Source organism: Erithacus rubecula (genome assembly GCF_903797595.1).
Source record: "Erithacus rubecula genome assembly, chromosome: 11".
Taxonomy (NCBI): Eukaryota; Metazoa; Chordata; class Aves; order Passeriformes; family Muscicapidae; genus Erithacus; species Erithacus rubecula.
In genome coordinates, this window is record NC_136663.1 from 18,350,982 (window position 1) to 18,364,931 (window position 13,950).

Consider the following 13,950-nt stretch of genomic DNA (forward strand, 5'->3'; position numbering starts at 1 on the left):
ACCCAACAGGGACAACATCATGGTCCTTTGAGTAGAACCATGAGAAATGTCAAACCACATGCAAGAGTAAGCCTAGATATCAGCTCTTCCCCGTCCCAGGGAGAGGACAGCCCTGGGGTACAGACTTGCCATGGAACACAGAGAGTCTGGAGCTGGTTGTGCCAGCTGAGCACACCTTTATGCAGTGTTGGAAGGAGTGCCCATGACAGAAGGGAGCCCATACCCATATTCCAGGTGCCAATGAAGACGGTGATCATATCAGGCTCTGGTTGCTCAGAGTGTTTATTCTTCATCTGCTGCAGAAGCTGGCAGAACCCTTCTCTCTTCTAGACAGGGAGAAGCAGAGAAAATTAATTTGATACTTTAACTCCTCTGACATGACCTCTTGAAAAATCAGCTGAATCAGGAAATTCCCAGCACACATGAACAGCAGAGCAGCTCTGCACTATCCTGAAACCTTCCAAGAGACTGCCTTTCTTGTGGTGCTTTTTTAGGCATTTAGCTTGTGCATTGCTTTAACAAATGCTGAGGTGGTCAGAGAAAAATCTTTTCCTCACTCTTTGTCTATATGAACCTTTTCACAGTGGCCATCTTGACTCCTTGCTCCTCCTCAGTGCTTGCTCTGTCCTCTTGCCTCAGTGACAGCACTTAGTGTCCATTATCTCCCTTTAGACAGCATACTTGCTCATTTTCTGGATGTTTCCAGAACAAAGGAGAAATTTATTTTTTACAAGGGCAACTACTGACCTTCAACAGTTCCACTTTCTACCAATGAATGTCCCATGTTCCACTCCCACCTGGGTACCTGCTCCAGGCCAGCAGGAAAGAAACACCATGTACATACCTTGGAATCAGAAAAAACATATTCCTTCCGCTGTGTTTTTTCTTTTTCTGTTTCCAGAACAATCACCAGCTTGTTTGGAAGCTTCTGGGACTTGATGAGCTGCAAGACTGAACAAAGGCTGGGTGTCCCAAGCTGCAGTCATTGAAATAAGGGTCCCACCAAAATGAACAGAACCCTGCTCAAAGGCTTGGGATTTACATGGTCTTCTCTGTCTGTGCAGTTTGCCTTGCAGACCTGCATTTTAAACTTGCTTAATCCTGTTCTCAATAGGAACAGATTTGGTCTCCAAGTGAACAGGACCCCCAAAACTCTTCTGCTTGGAGCTCTTTTCCATCCCAAGCCTTGAAATGAAGCCTTAACTTCATGTAGGCAATCCCCCCTTATCCTAAGCCAGCCTATATGCATTCCTTCTCCATCTGTTAAAGAGGATGCAAGACCTCATTTGGTGGTAAAGGTGATTCCTCCATCTAAAATAGCAGCTAATTATTATGAACACCAGGTGGAGAAAGCCATGCATGTAAGCTCATCTTTTCAATTACTGCCAGCAACAGGTTGATTTTCTAGCAGGATAGAGCCCAAGGGCATCATCTACTTTCTCACAAATCTCCTTGTTTCAACTTCAGTGAGCTGCCTGTTCAGAAAGACAACAGAAAAAAGGGGAATTTGTTTGAATCAGGCAATCAGAGACCAAACTGGCATTGTTGGTGGTGAGAGATACCAATCTACATACAAAAATATCAAGAGAAATTCACTGAAAAATGTTACTGAAACTGAGTGGTCTTTTGCCATCAAAAATAATCACAGCAGTCAGCATGTCCTGCAGAATATTGGGGTTTTTTTTCAAGTGATATTGCTTTTCAGAAGAAAAATGGTTCTATTGCAACCAGCTCTATGGGGAATCTTCTACTAAAACCTGCTCCCTTGCAGTGGTGATTCCAGTGTCTTCATTTAGACCTGAAGACTGGGTCTAAAACAATCTGTGAAAGCTGGTTATCCCAGCACTGAGATATCTATGTCTTGCTGACTGGTGCTTATGCAGCACCCAGGATGTAACAGAATTCTCTGTCCTCTGGGCCAAACCTTGCCACGAGTGAGGCTGAAGGGAGCCCCTCCCATCATCCAGGGACCCAGAGCCTAGTTCAGCATTTGTGACATTAAGCTGATATCTTACTTTTCTTGTGGGTGTAAAACTTGTCTTCTGGACCATCCTTGGATCTCTTGATAATTAGTTTTCCCATTTCCACATCCACTTTGAGTTGCATTTTGGAGAAAATTCCTAGGGAGTCAGTTTTTACCTAGTGAAATACAGAGATGTTTTCCATTAGGGACCTTCTATACTTCAGTCATATGTATTACAAATATAGCACTTCCCTCAATTCCTGGACACATCATTATGCCAGTCTCCCTAGACATCTCTAAGGCATTTTTGTGGTGCCAAATAGCATCGAGGAATATCTGTTATCTCTGTGGCAGCACAGAAGACTTCCCAAGAGCTGAGATATTGACATAAATCAGCATGAATGTCCTTCCACATTATGATCAGCATTGTTAAAGGAGTAAACTTACCTCAAAAGTGACAGGGGGGATAAGGGAGCGCCGGTGTGTTGAATCAGGACCTTCAATCAACAGTGTTTTCACCTGTAAAATAATTATGTGCAATTTATTGCATTTGATGTTTCTGCACTACACTGAGAGTAATGAAATCAGAACAGAGCAATCTAACTGTGGCAGAGCACTGCATTGATGATGAACATGAAACAAACTAGAGACAAAGGAGAACAAGATGATGATATAAAATAATTTGACAACTCTACCTTTTCTTCAATAGAAGACAGCAAAGAAATCAGCTGGTTGAGTTTCAATACAATATTGACTGGACTTGCTTCACCAAGCATCTGAAACCACAGCACAGGAACAAAAAGAGAGAGGGAGATGGGTGATTACCAAGCCCACAGAGCACAGCCTGGAGTCCAGCCCCCTCACACAGACCAAGCAGCAGCACTTGCACCTTTACCACTCTAATCTGTAACGGGCAGCACAAGAGCGCAGAACAGGCAAAAGTGTGGGAGGCTGGAAGGACAAATCTGCAAACCTGTTCCATAGGGTTGAGGCAGCTGGCCATGCATGGGAGTCAGCCTGCTGCTGGGGGCAAGTTTGCAGGACCAGACCTGGGGCTTGGCATATGGAAGTCCTGGACTTTTGGTTTTCTGGCAGGGAGAAGAAAGTCGTGGGAACTTCCGTGGGCTTGGGAGAAGGAAGGATGTGGCAATGAAACATCCTGGAGTAAAAAAGAAGTGTGCAATGCCAGCCCACATTCTGGGGGAGGATGGGGAGGTGTGAGTCCTCAGGCAGTTGGTGGCACTTTCCTCTAGGACAGGAAGGGGGAGCAGGTGGGGCGGGTTATGGCATAAGTAAAAGTCACTTATCACGGGATAGAACTCACTGCATGCCCTCTGCACTGCAGCAGAAAGAGGCTAAAGAGAACAGAAGTGGTGGGTGCCCACCTGTATCCCACTGGCCATGGCTGCACAGCAGAACCATCCCACACACTTGTCCTGCTCTTCCCATCTCAGCTCCTTACCTGGGAGCGCTGGTGGGTACCGGGATGCAGCTGCTGCTCAAACACCTTCTGGATGGACTCCAGAGATGGGAGAGTCCTCGAGGCCTCACTGGGAACACAGACACGGCACAGGTCTAAGGCCTTGGCTGGCTCCCTGGGTCTGTGCACACTCAGACAAAGCCACACAGACAAGATGACAGGCACACGTTCACACTGGGTCTGCCCTTGCCCAGTAAATCCCAGCTGCTTGGTGGCATGGTCAACAGAGCAGTGTGAGTCAGGCAGGTGACTTTGCCTTGCAGAGCTGGACCATGGCCATACTGGCTGCTCCTTAGGTTTTGCTTCAGAGGTTCTAACTTCCTTAATCTCCCCTGAAAGGTTTCCCAGTCTGGGCAAAACCTGAAGATATGGTGTACAAGCAGCATCAAGCCAACTATGCCGACTCGTAGATCCAAGTGCACTCAAATGCCTCAGACCCAGCACAGCCTGATGCCTCTGAACTCTGTAGCTGTGGGAGCAGCTTGGTTCTATACAGGGCTTGTGCAGCTGCTGAGGTTTCTGGGGACCATGCTGGGAATTCTGTGGAAAGAGGAAACTAATTCGAAGATATTTCATCTCACATGACAAAGAGGGGCCAGGCATAGCAAGAAGTGGAAGAGGCAGCCCTTATCTGCTCAGCAGAACCATTTACAAGTAACAATGACACTCCTCCAGTGCTTCCCAATGAGATTCCACAGGATCCTCATTTGTTGAAACTCTGCTGTGTGAATTGGGCACAGAAGCTGCATGCTGATAATGACAAGACTTATCCTGCAAAGACCAGCCAGGGAGCACAGGTCAAAAGGAAGGTGATGGTGGTGAGCAGCACTAGGATGCTTGCACTGTGTCTAGTCAACAGTGGACACTAATGATTTCCCTCACTTTCCTAAGTCTGAATGGACTGGAGTTTAGTCCACCTTTATTATAGAAAGTGCTCCAAAGCAAAAGCATGCCACAGATATATTTGTCTAGGTTCTGAACCAAGGATGACTAATTGCCTAAATTAACATTTATGTTTGACATTTCAGTCTGAAAGACTTGTCATGGGACACTGAGGAGTACAAGGCACATGTAGGAATCTGGTTCTGCTAATTTGATTCCTCCAATGCCACTATTCAGCTCTGGATCACCTATGGCCAATATTACTGCAAACAGTTCTGGCCCCAAACCCAAGTGTCCCATGGATTTTTACAGCCATGGAGTCAGACCCCAGGAGGCTACAAGCAGTTGCAGGAACACTTGGTGAAGTTTAGTTTGAGAAGAGTGAAAATATATTATGATGTGCAGGCCATCTCTTGAAAACACAGCAGCAGCTGTTTGAAGCAATTTAGGAGTGATTTCTCATGGGAAAACTGCCCTCTGTTCACAGTGCAACATGTAGGCTGTGTGTGAGGAGGAAGAAGAGCTCCTGTGGGCATTCAAGCCCTCTAAAACCACAGGGTGGTTTTAATTACATTTGTAACTTCTTTTGTTTTCTTCTCTTGACAGTATAAATACTTTAGTGATCTTCATTGAAGTGTCAGAAGCCTGTGTGCCCACACACAGTTGCAGAAGTGTGTAGTAAACATATCGAGATGGACTGGACTGACACCATCATCAGTCCTTTATTAAAAACTTCTCGTGCCTTCTTCTAGGCAACTCTGACTCCTTTCTTCATAGGCAGCTCCACACAGCACTGACTCCTCTCCTCTCTGCAAATTTCCTTCTGCATGACTGGCTAACCCCAAGCTGTCCCTTCCCTGGCTGCCTGACCCTGTCTATTCCTCTCACAGCATCTTCTTACCTTATCTGTCCCTTGCATGATCATATGTCCCTTACTTCCTCATAGCACAGCCAGCAGACTCTGGGTCTGCAATTGCAACTTACTCTGACCACTCTTTTGTAACACCCATCCTCACTGGGGAGGCAAGGCTGTTTCCACTCCTTGGTAATCACTATAGCTGTAATTACTTGAGGAAAATCACCTTGTGCACTATACTTGCAAACTATCTTCTCACACAAGTGTTGGTATCTCAAGCGCATGAAAAACTGCCTTGAAAGCTCTATGTGCAAATTATTTATTGAGAGAGAATAAACAAGAATATGCAGAGCAGCAATTGATGACTAAATTATGGGTTCAGACAGTAGCAGATTAAACAGATCACTATTGGTGTTTTTCACTAGACGCTGAACAAATCCCCTTGCATGGGTAGTCCCCACTCTCTCTGAGTCAGCTTTCCAGCTGATAAAGGATTCCCTTGGCCAAGGAAATCCTTGTATAGCAACTTCTTTAGCATGGAGTGCCTCACAAAAGTAGCCATCAGCTTACAGGTCTGGTTTTGTTTGTGTATTTCCAGTGTATGAGCTGCCAGAAGGAGCGATCTCTCTCCAGCGTGGCTGTTCCTGGTCTCCCAGGCTCTAATTAGATGTGCCATGTCTGTCCTGACCCCCTTGGCCACTGCTAGCCCTAGAAGGTAGTAGCAACAGTAGCATCAGAGTTAAAACATCAGCTTTCCCAGTCTCTGATGAGCACTGGGGTCCTTGCTAAATTAATCAGGGACAAAGGGTGAGGGAAGAGCTCACAAACTTTGCACCCTGGTCTGCTGTGGCTCAGCTATGCTTGAGCTTCTTGGCCAGATGTGCATCCTGCTCCTGTCCATCGGCAATATCTGAGCTGCCGTAGGCACAGACTGCTCACAAACAGTTGGTCCAGTTCCTCTCCCATCCCCACTGCTCACTATAAGCTCCTTCCTTCTCCTGACCACTGAGCAACTCCAGTACTGTCCCCTCTCCCTTGCTGACCTCGGCAGTCACCATCACCCAGAGCCCAAGGTCACAGCACAGGGCTGAGGCAGCAAAGGGCACTGGATGCTCCTTTCTCACAGTGACTGCAGTGTGTCTGAGTGCGACCCTGAGAGATGGCACAGCTGAGCTCTGTGAGTGGGGGAGAAGCCAGAATACAGATCATAAAACCCTCACATTCACAGCAAGCCTGTTCCGCAAGTGGTTCCTCAGCAGCCAGGCCAGCCCAGCCACAAGGAGTCTGGTTGCATACTCATAATCCTCAGCATTGCCAGGAAATTCAGAGGAGCTTCAGCTCCACTGCAAGAGCTCTGCTGTGCCAATTAACAACTGTGGAGTTTTTGTTTGGTTTTTTAACCTCTTCTCAAATAGTGAGAAAATAATGGAATTGGGCATTAAAAGAAGACACCAAAAAGCAGCCTAGGAATAACCTGTACTTTCAGCTGGAATTCCCTGCACAGTTGAAGGAAGCTCAGGGAAATAAAACTAAATTTAGAGAATGCCACTGACTAAATTTGAGTTCAGAAGTCACATAAGGGAAGTGAAAGTAATGAGATGGATTTGTCTTTACAAACAAACTGTAGGTCTGCTGATAAATAAAAATAGATACTGAGAGATAGCAGAAACAATAAGAAGAATTCCACTGATTGATGAAAGGAATGAGAGGGATTTATCTTTATAAACAAACTGTGGGCCTGATGACAAATAAAGGTAGATACTGAGAGATGAAAGAAGCAACAGGAGGGACCATAAATTCCAAAGGAACTCCACTGATTGACACAAGGAAAAGAAAAGGGGGTGGGGTATATAAAAGGGGGTCTGTATTAAGGGATTCAGGAAGTCTGTATCTCTCAAGTACCTCAGCCAATAGGAAAAGAAAGAGGGAAATGCAGCCAGGAAATTAGGATAAAAAGGAGGCAGTGCCCTCTAACTATTTGACAGAACTCAGGAGAATGCCCCATGGCTTCTCCCTTTATTCAAATAAAGTAACAGGACTCTTCTGTCTTCTCCTTTCTGGACATAAACCTCTGGTGTTTGTGGATTAATTTTTCTGATTCAAGTAATCTTAAACCCTAGACAACCTCAGAGATAAAAACAGTAGGACACCAAAGCATCTGATTATTAGCCAGCTGAAGGTAAGCAAGTAGTTTGGTTGGATGATAGTGATCCATGAGATAATGTGAATGGGGAGAGGTTCCTCAGTGAGACCTGACAAGGACTGAAAGCAGCCACAGCCTGCAGTTCTGGAACCATCATGGAAAAACTGAGAAGGCAGCTCCAACAAACCAAAATAATGCAGATGTGGGGAGAAAATGCTGGGGTAGTAGTAGCAACAAGGCTACTTGCACGTCCTTTCTTTCATCTCTCCACGTGCATTTAAAAGGAATAGGGTTGTGAAACTCAGATAAGCTGAAGTAGAATAAGAATCTGGAAATGGGAGAAGCCAAACATTACAACAGCAGCACCAGAGGTATTTTAGTAACACAAGACTCTCACTTGTGATTTCATTAGATTTGAGTTTTCATTGTTCAGGTTTATTCTTAGCTGGCCACCTGGGTCTCCCTCCTGTATGTGTAGAGAAGCAAAATGCTCGGGCAGGGTGCAGAAGGGCAGCTCTTGGAACAATCTGTCCTCAGTCTTCACAGGAGTTCGTCTGTGGGCAGCTGGCTTCTAAGAGAACAGGACCAGGCCAGCAGCACAACCAGCCTCACCTCTGCATACACCAGAGAGATGGGTACAGCAAGCCATGGAGAGAAGTGTGGAAATATGTGCCCTCTGCTACAGAATGCTCCAAGAGCTTTGCACAAGTGTGCAAAGGGCTGGTCCCTTTACTTACCACCAGCAAGGGGGAAAACAGACAAGGAGAGAGCTCTGCAATGTTCTAGCACCCTATCAGTTTTTCTATCTGTGACATGGAAGGTCTACAAACAGGAAAGGTAAAATTTGTAGAGTCAAGAGTCTAGGCTTCTTCCTTTTTTCATTTGAGCTGGCCTTCACCAGCACCAGTGTAATCACTCCAAGTTCACAATGTATTAGTGGGAAGGAAAATCGGTGTTTAAAATCTAGTTATACACTAATTTGTGCTTGTTTCCATAAACGGCTTGTGCTTGACAATCCTGTGGGTGTCATTTATGCATCACAAAATTGTGCAGTTAATCGGTTAGTGCATTTTTTGTTTTGTTTCTTTCTAAACAAAGCATAAAATATAATACTCCACTGTCTGAAACCACCTAGAAGGAAACTTGATTGTCAGAACTGTCTCTTCTATAGAGATTTCATATCTTTGGACTGGAATCACAGGTCATGAGATCTGAATATACTGCTTTTGAGGGCAAGCCAATTTCCTATCCCAGAAATGAGGGTTCTGAATGCATGCACATGGAACCTTTGTTAGACTACAGTGTTATGGCACTACGTTCTAAAAATCAGCTTTTAGTTACCTGAAGAGTCCTTTGCAAAGGGCTGTAAGTAATTTCTTCAGTTGAGGAAGATTGCTTGAGCCAGTCTGCACCATCTCCAAGTCACTGATAATGTGAACTCGCAGGTAATCCTGGATGAGTTTAAGATGCTCGTCAGAGACACTGTGAAGGAAACAGACAAGTCAAAAGCCAGCTCTTCTCTCTACTTCAAAATATATAACAACTTTCTTATTTTTCTCAAATTCCCACTGTTTAGGTACATGGCTAATAAACCAAGTTCTCTCAGATACTACTCATCCCTTTATATTAGAAAACTATACTTCAGGGGAAAAAGTATACGGGTGATTTTAATAATTCAGAAATGTATTTTTTCTAGACAACATCTGGACTGACTGTAAATAGCAGTCAATGCACTGTTGATCTGATTCTGTTCTTTATTTGGCAGTATAAATGAGGAGTAATTTTGTTGAATCAAACAGGTCCTCCGCTGTCCCAAACACAGAAACCCAACGAGCACAGAACTGGGCGGAAGGCTGGTTCAGCAGCCCTGTCACTTGCCCTTCCTTACCTGCTTGTGTCCTGGCACTGCAGTCGCTGGAGTAGTGTCTCGGGAAGGGACAGTTTATTCACATCTGCCACCCGGGAGTTTTCAGGGAGAGAAGAGACCTCCTTTGTCTCACTGCTTGGCAGAGCCATGAGGATGTTGCGTGGGGGCAGGACAGGAGGTGTGGGTACCAGGTCTAGCAAGAAGGAAAGGAAAGGCACAGTCATTCCAGCATGGAAATTGAACCTCTTGTCTGTCACCCCAGGCAGGGCAGAGCCCACCCTGCAAGGGCAGTCTTTACAGAGGCCATGTCTTCTGATGGGTCTGTGGAGGGATGTCAGACAAGGGAAGCTCAGGGCTCAGCACTGGCCCAGCTGTGTTTCCAGGGATGGCAGTGGTGTGAGAGCAACAGGATGAAGTGTCAGGCTTGGAGCTCACGTGCAGGCAGTGCATGCTTCTGCCTCTACCTGCAGTGAACTCCACCCCAGCCAGTTTTGACTCTCCCATCTGCACAGCAGCTGTGAAGCTGAAGTTAAGAAGCTGTGAAGTTAATTAGTTAAGTTAAATAGAATGCTTAAAGAACATAGCTGTACCTCACCCATGTCATTCCCATTATCATGGGGATCTACTACTAAGGCAGAACGGATGGAGGGATATGATGGAAGGAGCACCAGAAGCTGCTAATGGAAAGAAGTGAACAGCTAAAGTAAGCAAACAGAGATTGAGAAAATAGACCCCATGACCCAGTGCATAGGGGTTGAATATCCTGCCTTGTCTTGTGGACATTGAGTTGGAAGGAAAAAGTAGTTTCCTGTTGTGTCATCCTGCTCAGCATATCTCCCTCTCCTGCGCGAAGAGTGGTTCATCCAACCATGATTACCGTTTTTTTCATATCAATTGCTCCAACACTTTGTAACACATGTTGTATTGTAGCTGGTTGATTTGTGAGGTTTTGTTTGGTTATTTCCTAATGATGGAATTTGCAATACAAAAAGACCCCCAGAACTGACCCACTGCTTCTAGGCCAGTGCTGTGATTCAGAGCCACCACTGCACTGAGCCATGGGTGGTTAATCTGCAGGGTGCTTATCTTCCAGCTCTGCAGTTTCACATCTGAGATGACCAAACACCTGTAGGCCTTACATAGCTCCACCATGATGGCACAAAGTGCCTTAACAAAGCTAAATTCTGTACATGAGGAGCCCAGACCCAGTGCTAATCTCTCTTCATCTGAAGGCTCTTAGTCTTGGATAGAACTTAATTCCCTGCTGCTTGCCTCTCTCTGTATTATTTTTGCTGTAGTTCCCTCCCCAGCCCTGGGAGCTGGAGACTCAGTACAACTGGCAAAAACCCAGGAATATCTTTTCTGAGCAGCTTTGCAATTTTTTTTTTTCTGTTTCTTTCAGAAAATTGCATACCAAAGTCTTCCAGCTCTTGTTAGATATACACTGGGTTCTATCGAAGGGTTATATAGACACTGGGTTGCACAGGCACATCCATTTGCCCTAGTTCACAGGACCTGTCTGTCTGTCCCAGGGGCTGTGTCCTTCAGACAAGTCTGATTGCAGTTCTCATCATTTCCAGACAGACATCAGACAGGACAGGAAGGACGGCGCTGTGGATATGACCTTCCTCTGGGAGAACTATGACAGATCCAAGGGGTGATCCAGGAAAAATCCAAGGAATGATCTGAGACCAGTGAGTGTGGCACACAAATGCCACAGTGGCACTTGATATAAAATAGCTGGGATGATGCCAATCACACCTCTTCATCATACACCTGCCTCTGTACATGGAGTTAGACTGTCTGCCATCTGCCACTGCCGGAGCAGTGTCCTCTGCCTAGGACTGTCAAAAATGTCCCCTAGAGTAGAGCAGCTGAGGAGTTTCAGATGCCCCTCAGAAGCTGCAGGTGCATGGCACAGCAGACAGATGTGCTCCAAGACCCAAGGGAGCATCTCTGTTTTGAGAGAGGTCCTTCAGATGCAGGACAAGGAGAGGGGCAGAGGTTTGGGAGGTGGCTGGACATAAGCAGTTGGAGTCCAGATAAGGACACCAGATTAACCACCCTCACATGAGTTACAGTATAGTTCCACAGAGGGTCTCAGAGTATTCACCTCATCAGATGAGCTAAACTGATGCTCCATGTGCTGTACCACAGGAGACATGAGGGTTCACTGCTGCAGGGCCTTGCCAGCTCAGGCCTCTCTATACTCTGCTCTATTTTATGGCACAACATGTTCTAATCTCCTGCCTGCACTGCATATCTCCAGCCAAGATGTATGAGTCAAGGGTCTGTATCATCAAGTCACATCATGGGTTTCTTACCAGTGTCCTCCTCCAGTTCATCAGCAGCCTCCTCCTCTTCCCGTGGCACTGGATATTTGAGGTGCCATACCAGACCCATGTTCTCCTTCTTGTAATACTCTATCAGTTCCTCCAGGTTCTGGAAATACTTCACAGGAACGCCCTCTGATGCCTGAAACAAAACACAGAGGCAGTCATGGCATGGGATTTCCTACCACACAAACACTGCCCCTTGCAGAAGGAAAAACAAAGTCATAGAGGAAAAAACCACTGCTGCTGCCCAGAAGAGAACTTGCCCTGCTCTTACTGTCCATCTGACCACAGGCTCTGCGCAGAAGAAACAGAAACAGATAAGCTCACACATTCCAGCCAGAGTCAGCACAGATGTCAACCTCAAAGACCCATTGAAGCCAAATGGAAGAGCTCTCTCACTGGGTTCAGGATGATTGGCTTCACAGCAAAGGAAGATTTCAAAACAAAATAATTCTCCCAGGTTAATCTTTGTATTCTGTCTTTTACTGAGCACAAAGCCTCTAGACTATGTTATATTTTGTGGTATCCAGGAAGAATTTTTCAGATATTGCAAGGTAAACATGGCTAAATCTAGTCGTTAGCATTCCTTCTGGGATTCAAAGGCTCAGAACTGGGTTCAAATGAAACAAGCTACTGCCCCACACAGAAATGCTGCGATGGAGGTTTAGAGAGCTGCAAGGACTGCAAGCGCGCATGGCATGACACTGTGTGTGCCAGCTGAATTCTGTGACCAAACCTGTCTCAAGCACGCCCTGGCCACTAATCTCAGCAAATGGTTACCCACAGAGGCCAAACACAGGGATAAGGTTTTAGAGGTGTTCAAAGCCAGAGCTTCAGTGTAATTATATCCACACACTGGCACAAACAGCGACAGCCAGCAGGAACAGCTGCTATCCCTGCAGCTCTGCCCCATCGCTTCAACCACAGACCCTACCAAAGACAGACATGGTTGGTCATGGTTCAGCACAGACCTTCCGACCAAGGGAAAGGACCTTGCATCACCTCCCAAACTGGGCTGAAATGCCATCCAATCCCAAGGCTACAGAAACACACAGCCAAAGCTCTGATCCCTCTCCTCGGGGCACCCTCTTCCTGGCAGGGTGTTCCTTCCAGACAAAAGGTTTTCCCACAGAAACCAACCCAAGAAGGCCCTTTCTATATCTGCCATAAAAGATCAAGAAGTGGGGGCAAAATGATGGAGAGCAGTTGTTTTCCACCCCCACGAGGCTGTGATGACTTAAAAGAGCAACACAGGGAACTGTTCACAACTGGACAGTCTGAAGGAAGACCTGATCACCCCAATGGCAGGCTTGACTGGCACTGTTTTACATGCATAAAACTAGATTTTGCATAGGAAACATAGTTAATTAGTAAGGAATTAAAGTTGTGCCTCCAATTTGACATAACTTATTACAGTCATTCTGCCTCTAACAGGCAGGGTATTTAAATTTATTTTGGGATTGCAATGATTGCCTGTAAAAAGTAACACACACAAAGTTTCAATACATGTGTGAACAAGCTTATTTACTTGCCATTCATCCTTGCTCAGCTTCTTATTCTCTGTGAACTTTTTTGTTTGAATGGCAAATGTAGAAAATTTAATAAATTAAACAGGCGAGATGTGAGCAAAAACCACAGCAGAACACAGGAAAATGTCTTTAGTGTGCCCTAGCAGCAACAAGATTTCTTTTTAACTTTTCCTGAAGAATAAAATCTCAGGCCAGAAATTAGGGCATTTCAATAGTGAACTGCATTTGAAGTCATCAGTGCCCTCAGGCCTGCCATTAAAAATACCTTTCATTTTTAGTTACACCTGCATGTCTTTAAAGGTTCAGCAAGACACATATTCACAACAAACATGGGTGATGTTTCTGAGAACTCTGCCTGTACAGCCTCCTTTTCTGTCTTCCATAAAACTGCTCCTGCATTTAACAAGATTTATTATTCTCATACACTAGAAAATGTCATATTCAGCATGAAGGCAAAGCTTGGGTAAACATTGGATTATGTTTTTGGGAGGCCAGAGATGTTGAAAAAATAATTGGTTAAAACTTCTCATGATTCTACCCAATGTAGGCCAAATGCAGCTTTGCTAGAGCAGCACAGACTGCACATTTGGACTGACTTCTCATTTACACCAATTAATGCAAATAGTGTCTGAGTTCTCCCAAACTCTTCTGCTTCTTGGTGCCAAGTGTGAAGGTTGGGAATCAGGGAAAACCATCAAGGAAAAAAGCTCTAATCCACTGCATGAAAGGATCCTGAAGTCAGAGTGCTCCACTGGAACAGACCTGGAATAGTTCAGCCAGTCTTCCATGCTTCTTTGTTAATTTTCCATGCAGTACCTTCTTCTGCTCTGAAATCCCCATTTTTGTGATTATTCATTGACCAGCACCCTGTCCCCCAACCCCAGCAGCCCAGAG

At 45.4% G+C, this 13,950-nt stretch overlaps 1 protein-coding gene across 1 annotated transcript in view; it reads right to left on the minus strand.

The window, feature by feature from the left end:
• The window catches only part of INPP5D (inositol polyphosphate-5-phosphatase D), a 53,295-nt gene that overhangs the window by 15,046 nt on the left and 24,299 nt on the right, over nt 1-13,950 (minus strand). Inside the window, exons 3-11 of the mRNA XM_079314773.1 lie at nt 11,516-11,666; nt 9,213-9,384; nt 8,666-8,806; nt 3,426-3,513; nt 2,659-2,739; nt 2,411-2,482; nt 2,016-2,139; nt 845-951; nt 224-326 (exon numbers count right to left, since the gene is read on the minus strand). Of these exons, the coding sequence (XP_079170899.1) occupies nt 224-326; nt 845-951; nt 2,016-2,139; nt 2,411-2,482; nt 2,659-2,739; nt 3,426-3,513; nt 8,666-8,806; nt 9,213-9,384; nt 11,516-11,666 (1,039 nt within the window). The remainder of the gene's footprint in view (nt 1-223; nt 327-844; nt 952-2,015; nt 2,140-2,410; nt 2,483-2,658; nt 2,740-3,425; nt 3,514-8,665; nt 8,807-9,212; nt 9,385-11,515; nt 11,667-13,950) is intronic.